Source organism: Apium graveolens, chromosome 10 (genome assembly GCF_009905375.1).
Source record: "Apium graveolens cultivar Ventura chromosome 10, ASM990537v1, whole genome shotgun sequence".
Classification (NCBI taxonomy): Eukaryota; Viridiplantae; Streptophyta; class Magnoliopsida; order Apiales; family Apiaceae; genus Apium; species Apium graveolens.
This window is the reverse complement of record NC_133656.1, coordinates 48142760-48164116: the sequence shown is the minus strand read 5'-3', so window position 1 is coordinate 48164116 and position 21357 is coordinate 48142760. Positions and strand designations below refer to the sequence as shown.

The window sequence follows — 21357 nt, the reverse complement described above, 5'->3', positions numbered from 1 at the left end:
ACATCCAAGTCCCATTATGCATATATAAAGAGATACATAAATAGATAGAGATGTGTATTTAATGGGGACCTAATTATTTATCAGCAATAGGCATACCTTCAAACAGGCTTTTCCTCGGCCTGACAATCACGTGAGGCTGCATCTCACACAACGGCTCAATTGCAGGGTCAACAACTGTGTCTACATAAAGCTTGACCTCTTCGCCATCGTTACACTTTTCTATCTCTTGAATGATGTCCAGGACAGTCCTCAGCAGCTTCCAACCACCATGTTTTCCTTCTTTTGCATAGACTCCTCCGATTTCATTGAGTTTGAGGAGATTCTTCACCTCCTCCATCAGATCATTATAAGCCCACATATCAGCATCTACATTATAAATAGTCAAGCAATCTCTACCAGAGTAACTTGTCCTCTGAAACTCCCCACTGTGGTACAATCCAATATTAACGTGTTTTTTTGCCATCCTGCACAGAGTTCAAAGAGATGTCAATGGCTGACCATTAAACAAAAATATTTCAAATGTATCTCTGCCAAATCCTAGTATGCCATAAACACATATCTCGAACTAATTGGTAAACACATATTAGATCAAATAATAAACAGCAAAATATTCATGAATTGGCACTCGACACAAATACAACAAACACAATTTCGATCACAAAAAGATATTAAGCATCTACTTGATATCCTATATTTGTTTTTATTACACATGTAGGATATTTGCAGCTAACATACAAGATTATAAAAATAAGAAAAAATAGTTATCATATGCATCTACTGAATCAACTAAATTACAGTAAGGAGATTTAATCCCAACACTACGAAATATAACAAGGGCATGCTGAACTTACCAAGACAATAAATATAAACTACAAATCAGGCGACAACGACAACAAATTTAAACTACAAAGATGGATTTCATTGAAGAATTCATGGAAGAATTCATGGAAGAAATAAATTAAGATATTCAATTACATCTAAATAGTCTAAACACAGAGAAAATACAAAATGAAGTTCACTGCTGTGATTAATTTTAAACTTATAAATGTTTAGCAGTTCAGTTGCTTCATTTATCGGGAATGGGAACTCTTGTTGTGGGGATATCATCTCTGCACCAACTCATTTCATCAACATGAGTTTGAAGTCCACAAACAAATTCAGTCTCACGGAGATCAGTATCGTTGAAATCTTCATGTGCATCCATGTTTCCATTATCACACCACTCCCTCGGTAGTTTCTTAATTACGTAATGTACATTCTTTTCGATTAGGTCTTCCACATAAAAAACTTATTGCACTTGTTTGGCCAGGACATGAGGATCAGATTTATGGCATAACCTATTGAAATTTACTCGAATGTGACCGTGTGAATCTTTTTGTTGTTGGTACCAACGACACTTAAATAGGACAACTGTAAATAATCCCCAGTAATCAAGTTCTATGATATCTTCTAATGATCCGTAGTAGCTGACATCCCCAACTATAGGGTTCTCGTATCTAGAACTAGAGAAACTAGTTGTTTGTGCAGTCAAATATACACCACTATTTTGTGTTGTGCATCGAGAATCTCTATCACTTGTGTGGAATCGATAGCCATTAACAACATAACCAGTAAACCTTCTAGCTGTTCGATTAGGCACCAACGCAAACACCCCCAAGTCAGATGAAACCTCCACCATTTTCCCAACCTCTTCTCGTAACTAGTCCCAGAATTCTGCCGTGTGTCTTCGTGACCTCTTGTATCTGTTCGTATTTGCGTGGCTGTCCACCAAGGCTTGATGTTCCCTAAAATTATACTAAGTTAAAATAGTGTAGAAAAGAAAAAGTTCTTGAATTATGAATTAAAATTATTTACGTTAGAGCTTATTAAACTTACTCGAGGAGCCTCTCTACTTCTTTGTTACCAGTATTGAATAAACATAGCGATGACTTGCCTTCCAATCAACATCTTCCAAATGAATAATAGTTACATCTTTATTCATTCTCGTTCCGATATGATATTCAGCTTGTGTTGGCCCTCTTTCGAAAACTGTTGAGCACATGTTGTTTTTTGTTGTTTCATCAGCAGCCAAAAATCTTGAACAAAATGTTACATATTCTTCAGCTATGTAACCTTCTGCAATAGAACCTTCCGTCTTACTTCTATTACGAACGTATGATTTCAATTTTGCAAGATAACGCTCTATTGGGAACATGTTTCGAAGGTGCTGAGGTCCCCCAAGTCTAACTTATCTAGTTAGTTGAACAAGCAAGTGCACCATTATGTCGAAGAAAGCTGATGGAAAAATCATCTCAAATTGGCAAAGTACCTCGACGATTTCAGTTTCCAACTTCTCAAGCTCCTCCAAATCGATAACCTTGCTCCATAGAGCTCTAAGGCAGGCACTCAATTTCATCAAAGGTACTGCAACCTCAGGCTTTGTAGTTGTTTTGATGGTAAACTGCAACAAGTAGTGGAGTATGAAATGAGCATCATGGCTCTTATACCTCACTACTTTCCTCTCCTTTATGTGCATATACCGCCCTATGTTGGAGGCACAACCGTACGGCAGTTTAGTGTTTTCCAACACTGAACAAAAGATCTCCTTCTCTTAGTCAAAGATTGTTGCTCGTATTTCATGGTGCGCTCTATCTTCTGATAGAACAGGATGTAGGGGTTTTCTAATTCCCATTTCTTGTAAATCTTTACGAGCGGCAACATGATCTTTTGTCTTGCCACTTATACTGAGTAAAGTGCCCAATATGTTATCGCAAACATTTTTTTCTATGTGCATGGCGTCAAGGTTATGTCGAAGTGGATTATGCTTCCAATAAGGTAAATCGAAAAAAATTTACTTCTTTTTAAAAGGGCCCTCAGTTTTACTCTTTGCCTTTTTGTTCTGCAGGCCGAATTGGTTTATATACCCAGACAACAACTCTTCAATGTCAGTTCCCGTCAAAAGTGAAGGACACTGCCCCATTTCAATTGCGCCATTAAACCTTTTAGTATCTATTCTCCACTTGTGTGCAGAAGGAAGAAACTTTCGGTGGTTCATATAGCACATTTTCTTGCTATGCTTCAAATAAAGTGATGAAATTTCATAATGGCAGACAGGACACCCTAGTTTACCTTTTGTGCTCCAGCCAGACAACATAGCATATCCCGGGAAATCGCTAATAGTCCATAGCACTCTAGCACGTAAATTAAAATCTTCATCAGCCAAGGCATCATAAGTATTGACGCCGACCTCTCATAATTCTTTTAACTCGGCAATTAAAGGTTGCATGAACACATCAATACTATTCTTTGGTGAATCTGGACCAGATATTAGTGTCGAAAGAATTAGATTTTCTTGTTTCATGCATAGCCAAGGTGGGAGGTTGTAATTGACCAATACAATTGGCCAGGTACTGTGACTTAGGTTCATTGAACGATAGGGGTTGAATCCATCTGAGGCTACTCCTAAACTAACATTCCAATTTTCTAATAAAAAATCAGGATAGTCAGCATCCATCGTCTTCCAAGCCTCTGTATCTGTAACACCCCCAGATCCGGGGTCGGGGATCCGGGTTGTCACGAGTTCCATTTCCCTTAATAACACCCAATCTTAATAAATAATCAACTACTCTGTACTGTGACCCCACAATAAACACACACCACAAGTTATAGTCTCAGAGATGAATATCCAAAAATAATCACAAGTCATTTTATTCCACAATTATATGCCAATACACCTTAAACAGGTTTCTGAATAAATTTACATTTCTTTGCCATTATTATAATTCATAAATATACATAATCTGATACATCAAAAGTTGAAAGCCTAGCCTATTGGTAGTTCCTACCTCAGCTACGGCGGCATCAGTGCTTCTAGAAAACTGCGGAACGTCTCCTAACCTCTTGCGAATCGGGAGCTTGGTCCAGTTCATCTTGTCTATCTGATGTTGTGTGATGAAAGAAGAAAGCAAGGGTGAGCAGCAAGCCCACCAAAATAATATGCATAATGATTAATAGTATATGAGCCTTCTCTTAGTACTCATGAAAGTCTTGGTCAAAAGAAATGAACCAAGTTTGATATCTTAATGCGATGAAGTCGCAAAATATTCAGTATATATATATATACTTTTCAAAATATTGGAAGTCCTCTTCCATGCATAATATACACAAAGTCCCAGTGTATAACTGTATAAAAAAAATATCATTGCAAGGTGATCTCATATATCTAACCTTGTCTCAACGTTTTTCTGAAAATCTTTGTCATTCATAAGACAATTATTAATTAGATATAAGTTTAAAAGATGAGGTTACCAAATACCCCAATATACTTATATCTTTCCCAATACTACTTGAACTACCACCGTTCAAGTTATAATCAGTTTCAAAAGTTCATCACATAGATGAGACTACAAGACAAGATTTGAATAGATTCAATCTTTGAAATATTATTGAATGAAATAAAGTTACGAGATACTTTATTTAGTCCCGATATATATATATCCACATATATATATCTCTTAAACATTTCCTGGAACCTCTGTTATGTAAAGTATGAACAGAGTTTGAAACATCCAATGAATTTTGGAAAGGAAAAGAATTTTGGCATAAACCAGATATCTTGCTGATCAGGCAAAGATACCAATAAGTAACCTTTTCTACTGTAGATGGATGAATTCCTCACCGGTCATCACCCTGGCCGCATTAGGACCTCGCGCTAGACCGTACCCCGGCCCCTCACGCGTTGATGGACTGCCACCCAGCCACTTACACAATAATAGACCGTACCCCGGCCTGTCGCTTATGCCGACTCAATGAGATGGGCTTACTTCCCGAACGTTGGGCAAGTAATCAATTCATTTACCAAATCTGCAACCTCGTTGCGAATATAAAATACACCACAGAGCCGGATTCCCCAGGTTTTGAGCGAGTATTTAAATCCCCTTTAAAAAGGAAGATCTTAAATATAAAAATGAGTTTTGGGATCCGCTCTGACTTTTAAAAATCATTTTGAAGACTCGAAAACACTTTAAAGAGTGTTTGGAGTAAGGCTGATTTAATGAAGTAAATCAGTCCCCAGAATATTTAGAAAATGACTGAATATTATTATTTAAATAATATTCCCATAAAGAATAATCTTTATAAAAATAATTGAAGTAGAAGTTTTAAAACTTATACTTGAAATAAACATTAAATAACCAAAGATATACTTATATGAAAGTATTATCTTTATTTGAATAATCGAAAATAAGTTTGATTATTAACACCTTACTCTTTAATAAAATAAAGAATATATTACAGCACATTATCGGAGTCATAGATCCTCAAATGAATATTCAAATAATATTCATAATAATATAAAAGAGTCATAAGTCCTCGAATGAATATTCAAATAATATTCAGATAAATAAATAAAAGGAGTCATAAGCCCTCGAATAATATTCGAAATAATATTCAATAATAAAATAAAGTTTCAAGTTATCGAATAAACCTTATTCGATTAATAGTTTGGAAAACTATAACCATATATATATAAATATATAAGTATATATATATATCCATATCCATATATATAAAATCAACTCGGGATCCTCGACTCCCGGTTTTTGAAAATATTTTCACCTTTGGGTCCCTATACTAAGGGTATATGCAAGTTACCGCTATCCTCTAACATAGATATTATCAAATGAACCAACAGATATATATTTCAAGAATATGAAACAGGCATGCATATATACCATATCACATGCTACAATATATCGCAAAAGTTTGCTAAATAACCAATAGGCATTTATCGCAAGATCATGCATATACAAATGTATACATCACAACAACAGTATATCGGATAGAATACTTGCCTGAGCGACTTGGAGTGATAAAAGGCTCGGGACGAGTCTGGTAACCTATAAACAACAAGTAAGTTGGAATTAAACCAAAGTCACTTGTAAATCTATACTTTAACTAACTTAGACTCTAACGCTTGTTTTGCGCTCACTGATTCGCTTAAGTCACTCGGGTACCCGCGGCTCCACCATTTTTAATAATTTAACCTTTACGAGTTTTAAGGCGATTCCTTCGCGAGTGTCTTACTAACTGCCTAGCACACTTACCATAAATGTTTCATAATTAATTAACCCTTTTTGGTCTTTAACCTATGTTTCAAAGTAAGGCGAGGGAAAAAGTTTCGTTCGCGAAACGCCGTTACTTGAAACGGTCGTTTCTCCTAAACCGTGCATCGGAATCGAACGAACTACATATCAAAACGAAGCTCGTAACATGAACTATCTAATCATGGCAATGGTCAAAACCTAGCAGTGAGTTCAAGGGTTCTGATCTTAAGAACAAAAACAGTCTACGGTAAATCGGGCATTACGACGGCTATGTTTACGCGATTTCCCAATTTTATACCATTCAATTCCATCACCAAACAACCCCAATCCCTTCATACAATCAAAGTCCATCCATATCACATCCTAACAGCCCCAAAACTCAATATTATGAACTTTATACTACCCTCAAACATGAACTAAAAGCTATACTTAAGTTCATTAACCAATAATCAAGATTTACAACTTCAAACTCATTACAAATTCAACCACACTCTAAGTATACAAGGATCATGCTCCTCATGAATTATAACAATCAAAACCATTCCTAATACTCAAAAGTAAAGCTAGGGTTTGAAGTTTTATACCTTCTTGAAGCTTTTAATCAATGAAAGATCCTTGGAAAGCCCATGGAAGCCTTGATCTATGCTTAAGCTACCTTGTCCTTACAAATAAAATCAAGAATCAAAAATTTGTTCTTGAAAGTTACTATTCACCCTAAACTTTTAGGAATTGATTAACTAGGTAAACCTTGGATTCTTGGATCCAAACTTATAGCATAACTAAGTTATGAATTATGGAAGCTAAAGAAACAAACCTTATAATTTTTGAAGGTGTGTAGCTTGAGTTTTTGAAAACTCCTCCTTGTTTTTCTTGAAAAGGCCGAGAGCAAGATGAAGAAGAAAGAGAGATTTTTGTGGTTTTGCTTTGATTTGATTTTTGGTTGGTTGTTTTTGTTTTGTTTTAGGTCAATTACCCATTTACCCTTGATTTTGTGTGGCTAATATTCCACCACATTTCCTTCCCTCTTATGTCATGCTTGCATCACTTTGTGATGTCGTCACCCCTCCTTTGTCCTCTTTCTATTGGTTGGATGACATCATCCCCCACTAATCCCTTTGATTAGCTTCTAATTGTTTGCCTAATGACCGCTGATCTGTTATACGGTTCGCTTAACTTTCGTTCTCGTTTCTCGTTTGAAGGATCATGCCCGGGATCTTATTACTTAGGTTCCCTTAACCTTTCTCAATACATTATATTCCTTTTTATGATCCTCTATTATAATCCTTTAATTTAAATCCTTTTTATCCTGTTACCTTATACTCAAATCTCTCCGTATCTTGTAGATTTCCGGGAAAAACTAAAGTGTTCGGATTTGGATTCTGACGATCTTTACATACACTTATATCCCATATAAAGTACTAATAAAATCTCAGAATATCCATATCAGAACCCCTACATAGTGTGGCACGAACAGTTTTCTCATTCAGCAAAAACACTATTCATAAGGGTTTCAAAAATTTCCAAAAATTGGGGTTATTACAGTCTCCCCTCCTTAAAAGGATTCCGTCCCGGAATCAGATAGAAATAAATAGGGATACTTTCTTAGTATTGCACTTTCTAACTCTCAAGTCAATTTTCCCACATTGTGGTTCTACCATCAAACTCTTACTAGTTTGATAACCCTTCTCCTAAGCACTCGTTCCTTTTCGATATATAACCCTTCCTGGTTGCTCCATATAGGTTACGTCGGGTTGCATATCTATGCGCTCATATGCCTCTATTTATCTGGCATCTGAATTACACTTCCTTAACATTGATACGTGAAACACGTTATGAACTTGCTACAGGTTCGGGGGTAGGGCTAGCTCATATGCTAACTTCCCAAACGTCTTAATATATCCAAGGGTCCAACAAATTGTAGACTTAGCTTTCCTTTCTTTCCGAACCTCATCAATCCTTTTCAAGGGTTTCCAAGGGGATACCTATAACATTACTAGGTCCCCTATTTCATACTCTTTATCCTTTCGTGTCAAATCAACATACTTATCATGTCCATCTTGGGCTACTACCAGCCGTCCTCTGATTAGATCTATCATATCCTTGGTCCTTTGGACTACTGCGGGTCCGAGCATCTTGCGCTCTACAACTTCATCCTAACATAAGGGAGATCGACATTGTCTTCCCTCAAGGATCTCATAAGGCGACATCTCGATAATGACATATGATCTATTGTCGTAAGATAACTCAATCCAAATTAAGTGATCATTCCAAATTCTTTCAAGTCTATTACACAGACTCTCATTATTGCTTTTAGCATTAGAGCTTCTGCTTCTCAATACCCATTCTTTTCCAGTTCGTAATCGCTACTACCTTCCGTTCCTAATATTATACTGGTTATACTTTTGCTCGTTAGCGTTCTATAACCTTTTAATAACCACGTCAACCTTAGTATCACGAATGTGTTCCCATTCCGCATACTACCACCACTTTATTACTCCTTTTTCAGTTGTTTCTATTTTCCAAAATTTGATCAATCAAATAGAAGTAAAGGAATTTGTTGAGAGATCACTATGATCATGAACACTTGTTATATCGCATAGTTAGTACAGAAGGTGGCCAGCCTTTAGTACTTGACAAGCAATTAAACAATAGCTGGTATCCTACTCGGCTTCTATCACACAGATAGATAGTCATTCGACAATACCTCCCCTTTTGGAAGGGTTGTTCTTCTCAGCTTACATGAAATGAAAAGAAGAGAAAAGAACGAACTGAAGAGAATTGTATATATGAAAAAAATATACTGCCACAAAATATCTGGCTTGGAACCTACCTCTGAACTATAGAGGTTTGTCATAGGAGAACAAAACATATACGTATTTATATCAGCATCAAGCATTATAGCCTCGTATTTCCCATGCCTAAATATTTTCGCTATCCCGTCCATCATTCTATGGACCCACACTCTTCCTCGAGCTTATACATAATCACCTTTGAAACTCCCTCGACATCGAAAATCGAATCTGGGATCTCATTCTATACATCATCGTTACTATAATTCTATGCTTGCACTGCAACCTTCCTCGTATAATAATACGACTCTCTATTGATAAGAAAGAATAATTATTCACCAGGTAGATACTCTACTTAATTAGTCTATCAATGATAACTTATACACTACCATGACCCGATTAGTGGTACTCAATCTCAACACCCATTCCAATACAACTCTCACGGTTGTAATCAGCTCACTACTCGCAGAATCATTGATGCCTTACTATGGTCCACCACTGACCCACTGTCATCATTCACTTTCCATGAAATCTTAATAGCTAACCATACGGAGTCCATACATGTCGTATCAAATCCTTCTAAGGAGGTAACATAATCACCATTTCTGATTCATGAAGAACACTCCTGATCCTGACATACATATATGACATGAAGCAGATAAAAGTGTAGAAGAGTTTCAATCAAAGCAACGATAGCAGGTTAATACTATTCTTAATCATACGCCCTAAATAGAAGAATTAACTCAAGGGTTCATCTAGTCCTTTTTGAAATATGGTCCTGGCTTATCTCAAGATAGGACCTTCTAAGATAGATAGCCCGTTCATGGCGATTACACGAATTAAACCTTTACCAACTACTATTACGGTTGGGTATTGCACAGTCATCAGAAGGAATGTCAATCTTCCAAACCATAATTCAACCTTCACATTTCTAACCATCATCACTGTATTCGTTTGGCACACGCGCCTATAATTATCCTCTTACCCTTAAAGTGTCGGCCACCTCTTTGGCCTTTCCTGATAGTAAAATTTCCTTACAGTCAATGTCATTTTAACCACCTCCAAATAAATTTTCTACCTTATTTCCGATCACTGCTTGAGTGAAGATGTTTTCCTTAAAATCAGATGGGAAAAAAAATATCACCATTTTTCCATAAGTTATTGCCTCAGTCTTTAGAGGCTAATCACTGTCAAGACTGACTCTCAATCATACTTAGAACATTTTTTTTTTCTTAAGTCCTAATTGCCCTGAACAATTTCGACCATTACTGGTTCGATCCATACTTTCTCGTGGTTTAACACGTGCCCCACTTGGCATCATTATAATTACGTCATATTTCCTTTATCCACATTTCTATTCTTGAGAATTTTGAATATTACCTTTTTCCTTATAAAACCTCTAAGGTTATCCTTCAATCGTTCCTCCTGTATTCCCTAGATACAGGGCATATCACAATACCATTTACTAATAGTAGAACCATTGTCTATATACTTCTGCAAAATTTCTCCACTGATTCTTAAAGGTTGTTGTTACCTTAACCCTTTCCCAATCATACTGTCAAAACTCATACTGTCCCTATTAAGGGTGACATGCCAACCTTTATGCAGTCCCCTAGGATTCATTTTAAGTTACCAATGTTCTATCCTTAATTCCACCTTTAAAAGGTACCTGCATCCTTCCACGAATAAATCAAGTCATATTTCCTTGATAGATTATCATATTCATCATTCCCACCTCGATAGTCTATACCTAACTTCATAATAGCATCCTTATTCAAATTGAGGTCAATCCATATGGCCTCCAAAAGATAACAACGGTTATCCGCTTGTCTTGCCTAATTTGGTAACGATAACAAGGATATTCTGGAAGATATTGGTCGTGTTCAACGTGAACTTCTTCTTAATAATTCCTTATTTACTTCTGTTGTTTATCTCAACAGTCACCTCAATGTTGGGATATCTTTCATACCTGGCATCTCCCTTTCTGGGTATCAAGCCACCGGTCTTACATTTCCTTCTTGAAGGTCACTTCCTTCATCCAATTTTTCCTAATTTCTTACTTCCTTATCCCCTTAGTCTATCCGCGTCTCATTATTTATCCTTCGAATTATCTCAAGGTTTCCTCGAATCCTCCCAACTTACAGGGGATAAACTATATGTATCTCTTATGCCCTCAACCATCAATTTTAACTTATGGTGAATCACCCTCATCCTGACGAATGCATACTTTTCTATTTCTATTGCTACGAGTCGTTAGGGTTTCCTCATATCCAACTCCCTTATCATACCTCAAACTCTATTGCCGTTATATTCCTTTCCACTTCAATTTCTTTTTATTTTCCTTTCTCTTATCATTATTTCATGAACCAACACAACATAAGCATTGATTTCAAACATCCCGTCATTCTGGATTCGTGTCCTCAGAACGAATCTTGATAACTTTTACAACTTAGATTCATAATTCATCATACTCGTCTGCCTTTGTTCTGGCTCTAAAGCTTTTACACTATTCCATAACCTTGGGAATTACTTTCCCGAAAACAATTGGCTGAACTTTAATCAGTTTATTATAATCTCTTGCTCCGTGCCTTCCTTGGCCTTTCACCAGCGGGTGGTCTCTCTCTTGGGAGGGTAAGTGACAAAAACAGTCCTTTTGAGATTCGTCAATCATTTAGAATCTCAAATGATTCCTATATTTCCTTTAGCCAGGCTCTTGCCTCGGCTGGGTCAGCCTGTTCCTTGGAACTCTGAGAGCTTAGCGATTTAAAGGTTATGAAAGAATTTCACACCACATTGTTTCCTCAGTGTGGTGGTTGGGGATAATAGTCTAAGTTCTGTCTAGGCTGGTCTATAAATTATCGTATAGGAGTACCGTCTTGGGTCTCCTTTCCTTACTCGACTTTCTGTTTCCTTAGTATGAAATGTTTCATCCTTCTCCCATACTTGGGGTTATCTTATACGTTAAAATCCTCATTTTCCACTTCATTATGTTATGGGTTCCTTCTATCTTGATGGCGTCCTCCTTGACTATTACATTCAGGGTTTGCCCTTAATCTTATTCCTTGAACTATGACTTTCATCTAAGATCTCATCTTTAAGCTCTTGAATATTTGGAACCCAAATTCTATAGGAATACCTCATTATTCCCTTATCATCTTTCTCGGTATTAATCTCATATTTATTCGTTGGCTCTCAGCCTTCATTCATCACCTTTACTGGCACAATATGTTCTTTTCCAATAATTCGGGCTGTATTGCTATCTCAAACAGCTTTTCGGTACCGGCTCCGGTTACCTTCACTACTATTTCCATTTTCTCAAAATCTCTTATAAACTCTCTAAAAGACATTATCATCTTGAGTCTCTCCTTTTTACTAAGGGCATCAGCCACCATATTGGCTTTCCCCGAATGATACAGAATCTCCCAATCATAATTCTTGATTAGCTCTAACCGCCTCCTCTGGCGTATGTTGAGCTCTTTCTACACAAAATGTACTAGAGCTCCTATGGTTTGTGTAAATCTCGCACTTCTATCCATACAAGTAGTGCCTCCAATATTTAGGGCAAACCTATTGCCACGAGCCCAAGCTCATGGGCGGGGATATCGAATTTCATATTCCCTTAATTGTCTTAACGCGTACGCGATTACCTTGCTGTGCTGTATATGAAGCACCCTAATTCCTTATGCGCAGCGTCACTACACATCACAAAATATCATTTTCCATCCGGCAACGCCAACATAGGGAACGTCACCAACCTTTGCTTCGGTTCTTAAAAGTTGTTCTCGCATTTCTCTGTCCATTCGAACTTCTCAGTCTTACGAGTAAGCCGCGTTAAAGGGGCTACTATCTTTACAAACTTGAACGAACCTCCGGTAGTGACCGGCCAATCCTACCTCTGGGAGTTGCCATAACCATGGTCATCAATTCATCAGTGGTCCTTTATTCATTCTTGTCAGGATCCTCCACGAGATCCTCCTCAGCAACAATCCCATCTAGGACAACATCCTCAACCGCTACATCCTCAATATCAACATCATCCGGTCCTGCATTAGGACACTCTATCGGATCCACAATCCGATCTCCAATTAGTAATAAAACATCATCGCGCTGTTGCTCCTCAACCTCAGGGTTCGGTGTCCCGCTACCATATACGATAACGAACTACGCTTCTATCACGATATTTATAAGGGTTCCCATAAGTGTTTTAACTGTCAGTACTACGTTAGGTAGCCCGACTATGAACTTGGCAAGAGTTCTTATTATCTTAGTGAACTTATTATCTTAACGTCACATCATCTCTGAGGTTTATAACATTTAGCTCTGATACCATTTCTGTAACACCCCCAGATCCGGGGTCGGGGATCCGGGTTGTCACGAGTTCCATTTCCCTTAATAACACCCAATCTTAATAAATAATCAACTACTCTGTACTGTGACCCCACAATAAACACACACCACAAGTTATAGTCTCAGAGATGAATATCCAAAAATAATCACAAGTCATTTTATTCCACAATTATATGCCAATACACCTTAAACAGGTTTCTGAATAAATTTACATTTCTTTGCCATTATTATAATTCATAAATATACATAATCTGATACATCAAAAGTTGAAAGCCTAGCCTATTGGTAGTTCCTACCTCAGCTACGGCGGCATCAGTGCTTCTAGAAAACTGCGGAACGTCTCCTAACCTCTTGCGAATCGGGAGCTTGGTCCGGTTCATCTTGTCTATCTGATGTTGTGTGATGAAAGAAGAAAGCAAGGGTGAGCAGCAAGCCCACCAAAATAATATGCATAATGATTAATAGTATATGAGCCTTTTCTTAGTACTCATGAAAGTCTTGGTCAAAAGAAATGAACCAAGTTTGATATCTTAATGCGATGAAGTCGCAAAATATTCAGTATATATATATATATACTTTTCAAAATATTGGAAGTCCTCTTCCATGCATAATATACATAAAGTCCCAGTGTATAACTGTATAAAAAAAATATCATTGCAAGGTGATCTCATATATCTAACCTTGTCTCAACGTTTTTCTGAAAATCTTTGTCATTCATAAGACAATTATTAATTAGATATAAGTTTAAAAGATGAGGTTACCAAATACCCCAATATACTTATATCTTTCCCAATACTACTTGAACTACCACCGTTCAAGTTATAATCAGTTTCAAAAGTTCATCACATAGATGAGACTACAAGACAAGATTTGAATAGATTCAATCTTTGAAATATTATTGAATGAAATAAAGTTACGAGATACTTTATTTAGTCCCGATATATATATATCCACATATATATATCTCTTAAACATTTCCTGGAACCTCTGTTATGTAAAGTATGAACAGAGTTTGAAACATCCAATGAATTTTGGAAAGGAAAAGAATTTTGGCATAAACCAGATATCTTGCTGATCAGGCAAAGATACCAATAAGTAACCTTTTCTACTGTAGATGGATGAATTCCTCACCGGTCATCACCCTGGCCGCATTAGGACCTCGCGCTAGACCGTACCCCGGCCCCTCACGCATTGATGGACTGCCACCCAGCCACTTACACAATAATAGACCGTACCCCGGCCTGTCGCTTATGCCGACTCAATGAGATGGGCTTACTTCCCGAACGTTGGGCAAGTAATCAATTCATTTACCAAATCTGCAACCTCGTTGCGAATATAAAATACACCACAGAGCCGGATTCCCCAGGTTTTGAGCGAGTATTTAAATCCCCTTTAAAAAGGAAGATCTTAAATATAAAAATGAGTTTTGGGATCCGCTCTGACTTTTAAAAATCATTTTGAAGACTCGAAAACACTTTAAAGAGTGTTTGGAGTAAGGCTGATTTAATGAAGTAAATCAGTCCCCAGAATATTTAGAAAATGACTGAATATTATTATTTAAATAATATTCCCATAAAGAATAATCTTTATAAAAATAATTGAAGTAGAAGTATTAAAACTTATACTTGAAATAAACATTAAATAACCAAAGATATACTTATATGAAAGTATTATCTTTATTTGAATAATCGAAAATAAGTTTGATTATTAACACCTTACTCTTTAATAAAATAAAGAATATATTACAGCACATTATCGGAGTCATAGATCCTCAAATGAATATTCAAATAATATTCATAATAATATAAAAGAGTCATTAGTCCTCGAATGAATATTCAAATAATATTCAGATAATTAAATAAAAGGAGTCATAAGCCCTCGAATAATATTCGAAATAATATTCAATAATAAAATAAAGTTTCAAGTTATCGAATAAACCTTATTCGATTAATAGTTTGGAAAACTATAACCATATATATATAAATATATAAGTATATATATATATATCCATATCCATATATATAAAATCAACTCGGGATCCTCGACTCCCGGTTTTTGAAAATATTTTCACCTTTGGGTCCCTATACTAAGGGTATATGCAAGTTACCGCTATCCTCTAGCATAGGTATTATCAAATGAACCAACAGATATATATTTCAAGAATATGAAACAGGCATGCATATATACCATATCACATGCTACAATATATCGCAAAAGTTTGCTAAATAACCAATAGGCATTTATCGCAAGATCATGCATATACAAATGTATACATCACAACAACAGTATATCGGATAGAATACTTGCCTGAGCGACTTGGAGTGATAAAAGGCTCGGGACGAGTCTGGTAACCTATAAACAACAAGTAAGTTGGAATTAAACCAAAGTCACTTGTAAATCTATACTTTAACTAACTTAGACTCTAACGCTTGTTTTGCGCTCACTGATTCGCTTAAGTCACTCGGGTACCCGCGGCTCCACCATTTTTAATAATTTAACCTTTACGAGTTTTAAGGCGATTCCTTCGCGAGTGTCTTACTAACTGCCTAGCACACTTACCATAAATGTTTCATACATTAATTAACCCTTTTTGGTCTTTAACCTATGTTTCAAAGTAAGGCGAGGGAAAAAGTTTCGTTCGCGAAACGCCGTTACTTGAAACGGTCGTTTCTCCTAAACCGTGCATCGGAATCGAACGAACTACATATCAAAACGAAGCTCGTAACATGAACTATCTAATCATGGCAATGGTCAAAACCTAGCAGTGAGTTCAAGGGTTCTGATCTTAAGAACAAAAACAGTCTACGGTAAATCGGGCATTACGACGGCTATGTTTACGCGATTTCCCAATTTTATACCATTCAATTCCATCACCAAACAACCCCAATCCCTTCATACAATCAAAGTCCATCCATATCACATCCTAACAGCCCCAAAACTCAATATTATGAACTTTATACTACCCTCAAACATGAACTAAAAGCTATACTTAAGTTCATTAACCAATAATCAAGATTTACAACTTCAAACTCATTACAAATCCAACCACACTCTAAGTATACAAGGATCATGCTCCTTATGAATTATAACAATCAAAACCATTCCTAATACTCAAAAGTAAAGCTAGGGTTTGAAGTTTTATACCTTCTTGAAGCTTTTAATCAATGAAAGATCCTTGGAAAGCCCATGGAAGCCTTGATCTATGCTTAAGCTACCTTGTCCTTACAAATAAAATCAAGAATCAAAAATTTGTTCTTGAAAGTTACTATTCACCCTAAACTTTTAGGAATTGATTAACTAGGTAAACCTTGGATTCTTGGATCCAAACTTATAGCATAACTAAGTTATGAATTATGGAAGCTAAAGAAACAAACCTTATAATTTTTGAAGGTGTGTAGCTTGAGTTTTTGAAAACTCCTCCTTGTTTTTCTTGAAAAGGCCGAGAGCAAGATGAAGAAGAAAGAGAGATTTTTGTGGTTTTGCTTTGATTTGATTTTTGGTTGGTTGTTTTTGTTTTGTTTTAGGTCAATTACCCATTTACCCTTGATTTTGTGTGGCTAATATTCCACCACATTTCCTTCCCTCTTATGTCATGCTTGCATCACTTTGTGATGTCATCACCCCTCCTTTGTCCTCTTTCTATTGGTTGGATGACATCATCCCCCACTAATCCCTTTGATTAGCTTCTAATTGTTTGCCTAATGACCGCTGATCTGTTATACGGTTCGCTTAACTTTCGTTCTCGTTTCTCGTTTGAAGGATCATGCCCGGGATCTTATTACTTAGGTTCCCTTAACCTTTCTCAATACATTATATTCCTTTTTATGATCCTCTATTATAATCCTTTAATTTAAATCCTTTTTATCCTGTTACCTTATACTCAAATCTCTCCGTATCTTGTGGATTTCCGGGAAAAACTAAAGTGTTCAGATTTGGATTCTGACGATCTTTACATACACTTATATCCCATATAAAGTACTAATAAAATCTCAGAATATCCATATCAGAACCCCTACATAGTGTGGCACGAACAGTTTTCTCATTCAGCAAAAACACTATTCATAAGGGTTTCAAAAATTTCCAAAAATTGGGGTTATTACAGTATCAGCCGGATGTCTTACTTTTCCATCCTGTTGATGTCCCACATCGTGCCATTTCATTAGTTTCGAATATTCCTTGCACATGTATAACCTCTGCAATCTCGGATTTAGAGGGAAGTACCTCATCACATTAGCTGGCACTTTGTGTATAACCTGCCCCGGATCACTAGCATCATTGCCTTTTTTTTCCGGTAACACCCACCTAGAAACACCACAATTGTCGCATTTTTCTTTGTCATTATTTTCTCCCCAGTACAACATGCAATTATTTCGGCATGCATGTATTTTTTCATAGTGTAAGCCTAAATCCTTGATCATATTTTTTACAGCATTCAAAGACAAAGGTATTTGGGCATCAGGAAAGGCGTCTCTTATTAACTCCAGCAATTCCCCAAAGGCAGACTCGGGAATTCCATGAGCACACTTTAAATGATAAAGTTTGATCAGGAAACTTAACCGAGAGAATTTAGTGGATCCGGGGTATAGTGGTTGTTTACCCTCCCTAACATGGCCATAAAACTTTCTAGCCTCTGCATTTGTTAGACTTTCATAGTCATTTTCTGAATCTCGAAACTTTTTACCTGTACAATTGAACATTTCACCAAAATTATCTTCGAAATCCATCCCCGTCCCCGAATCCATGAAGTTAGTACTACCGTCTACTTTGGTATGTGATACCTCGCAAATCCATTTCATATGTAGTGGAGAAGGGCCACTACATATGAGATGATCATAGATAACTGTTTGAGTGTGCCAATAACGGTTGACACATACTTTGCAGGGGCACTTCATTTCTTCTCCTTTAGCATAAATTGGAAATGAATTTTCCAAAAATGCCTTTATCCCTCGTACATATTCTTTACTAGATTTTGGAAATCCTATCCAGCTACTATAATCATCTTCCATTAGTACACTGTATAATATAGCCTGCGAAGTTAAAAGATTATAAGTCTACCTAAAAAAGCCCGTGTAATCCTCTCTGTGCACTATACTGCAGTGATACAAGATAAACTAATAATTTCCTACATCTCATTCCCCATTTTTATCCATGCTTTCATTTTTATTAAATTTTTTACTTCAATTTACAACTGTAACTTTTAAATATCACACAGGGAATAAATGTTAGAATGTAAAAGATCAATAGTCAAAGACTTGTATAGCACATAAAATCAGTTTGAGATTAGATTAATGTCTTAAGTATTCGAATAATATATATTTATTTAATTGTACAAGGAACTAAGGAAGGCCAAGTACTGCTAAGAGACGATAAAAACAAGACATAGTAACCAAATGGCAAACAGAGTTAAGCCTTGCATTTGGACATTAAATAACAAAAAACAGCGAATAAGCAACATAATTTCATCAATTCATCTCGACACGTAATCACATCAAGAAATGTAATAACCATAATTACAAGAATCTAAAACAATAAAACTCAAAGAGAGAGAGAGAGAGAGACAGAGAGACAGAGAGAGAGAGAGAGAGAGAGAGAGAGAGAGAGAGAGAGAGAAACAGAGAGAGAGACAGAGAGATGGGGGGAGATGACCACAAACACATACTACATTCATATTAAACACAAACTCTAAACGTATTACACATATTACACATATTAAACACAGACACATATTAAACATATTAAATAAGCAAGGATAAATATATAAAATCAAAAATAAAGTTCAATTAGAGGTTACCTTGGTCCAAAATCGAAACCACAAAGCAGCTCTGAACCCTAATTGCTAGCTCCAACCGAAACCCTAAAATTCCGAAACCCTAATTGCACGCCCTAACTCCATTGCAGAGAACCCGAACCACCGAAATGTTGCTGAGAACCACCTAATTGCTGCTGAATCCACCGAAATGAGAGCGGCTGAGGTGAGGCTGAGGTGAGAGTGCGGCTGAGGTGACGTGCGGCTGAGGTGAGAGTTAGGGAGAGTGATATGGGTGAGAGTTAGGGAGAGTGAGATGGGTGAGAGTTAGGGAGTGTTGGTGAGAGGTGAGTGAGTGAGCGAGGTGGGAGGCTGAGGTGAGTGAGCGAGGTCGAGAGAGAGTGATGTTTCTGAGCGAGAGTGATGTTTCTGAGAGAGAGTGATGTTTTTGGGGGGAAATTTAGCCGCCCATATTTTCACTGCACCTTTTGTACGATTTTCAGTTTATTTCATTTTTTTAATTTTTTTTCATTTTCGTAAATTTTAGAAAAATGATATTTTAATGTCCCGATCCGACCATGATCCGGGCATTATATTTTTTGATTATTTTTTCCCAATGTTAAGAAGGCAGTTTAATAACATCCGTACGGTTGGATCGTCGAGAAAACAAATTAAAAAAATCGAACGACGGATATGTGGGTCGAACCGTTAAATGAATCCTATCCTGACATATAAACCCTTTTACGATCCGACCATGATCCGGGCATTATATTTTTTGATTATTTTTTCCCAATGTTAGGAAGGCAGTTTAATAACATCCGTACGGTTGGATTGTCGAGAAAACCGATTAAAAAAATCGAACAACGGATATGTGGGTCGAACCGTTAAATGAATCATATCCTGACATATGAACCCTATTACGATCCGACCATGATCCGGGCATTATATTTTTTGATTATTTTTTCCCAATGTTTGGAAGGCAGTTTAATAACATCCGTACGGTTGGATCATCGAGAAAACCGATTAAAAAAATCGAAGACGGATATGTGGGTCGAACCGTTAAATGAATCTTATCCTGACATATGAACCCTATTACGATCCAACCAGGATCCGGGCATTATATTTTTTGATTATTTTTTCCCAATGTTAGGAAGGCAGTTTAATAACATCCATACGGTTGGATCGTCTAGAAAACCGATTAAAAAAATTAAACGACGGATATCTGGGTCGAACCGTTAAATTAATCATATCCTGACATATGAACCCTATTACGATCCGACCATGATCCGGGCATTATATTTTTTGATTATTTTTTCCAATGTTAGGAAGGCAGTTTAATAACATCCGTAAGGTTGGATCGTCGAGAAAACCGATTAAAAAAATCGAACGACGGATATGTGGGTCGAACCGTTAAATGAAACCTATCCTGACATATGAACCCTATTACGATCCGACCATGATCCGAGCATTATATTTTTTGATTATTTTTTCCCAATCTTAGGAAGGCAGTTTAATAACATCCGTATGGTTGGATTGTCAAGAAAACCGATTAAAAAAATCGAACGACGGATATGTGGGTCGAACCGTTAAATGAATCCTATCCTGACATATGAACCCTATTACGATCCGACCATGATCCGGGCATTATATTTTTTGATTATTTTTTCCCAATGTTAGGAAGGCAGTTTAATAACATCTGTACGGTTGGATCGTCGAGAAAACCGATTAAAAAAATCGAACGACGGATATGTGGGTCGAACCGTTAAATGAATCCTATCCTGACATATGAACCCTATTACGATCCGACCATGATCCGGGCATTATATTTTTTTATTATCTTTTCCCAATGTTAGGAAGGCAGTTTAATAACATCTGTATGGTTGGATCGTCGCGAAAACCGATTAAAAAAATCGAACGACGGATATGTGGGTCGAACCATTAAATGAATCCTATATTGACATATGAAACCTATTACGATCCGACCATGATCCGGGCATTATATTTTTTGATTATTTTTTCCCAATGTTAGGAAGGCAGTTTAATAACATCCGTACGGTTGGATCGTCGAGAAAACCGATTAAAAAAATCGAACGACGGATATGTGGGTCGAACCGTTAAATGAATCCTATCCTGACATATGAACCCTATTACGATCCGACCATGATCCGGGCATTATATTTTTTGATTATTTTTTCCCAATGTTAGGAAGGCAGTTTAATAACATCCGTACGGTTGGATCGTCGAGAAAATCGATTAAAAAAATCGACCAACGGATGTGGGGCCCACAAGCGGAGCCCACATGTGGGGACCACCTCTCCTTTATTTATTTATTTAATTATTTAAATAATTATTTATTAAATAATTAAATAATTGGATAATGTAGGGCCCACAT

At 36.7% G+C, this 21357-nt stretch overlaps 1 protein-coding gene across 1 annotated transcript; it reads right to left on the bottom strand.

Annotated features, from left to right (window-relative positions):
- Window positions 1-1288: 1288 nt before the first annotated feature.
- Window positions 1289-18225, bottom strand: LOC141690560 (uncharacterized). The gene is made up of 7 exons (XM_074495351.1): window positions 17341-18225; window positions 2835-3055; window positions 2645-2723; window positions 2309-2440; window positions 1904-2206; window positions 1670-1784; window positions 1289-1623 (listed from the first exon to the last, which is right to left on the bottom strand). Exons 1-7 carry the CDS (start codon window positions 18223-18225, stop codon window positions 1289-1291), a joined length of 2070 nt encoding a protein of 689 aa, XP_074351452.1.
- Between the last annotated feature and the right edge of the window lie 3132 nt (window positions 18226-21357).

Coding starts and splice junctions, on each gene's coding strand:
- LOC141690560 (XM_074495351.1), bottom strand. CDS start 18,225: ATGGAAGATGATTATAGTAGCTGGATAGGATTTCCAAAATCTAGTAAA. Junction 2,724..2,834: donor GAGGGCCCTTTTAAAAAGAA/GTAAATTTTTTT, acceptor CACTTTACTCAG/TATAAGTGGCAAGACAAAAG. Junction 1,785..1,903: donor GCTATGTTTATTCAATACTG/GTAACAAAGAAG, acceptor GTATAATTTTAG/GGAACATCAAGCCTTGGTGG.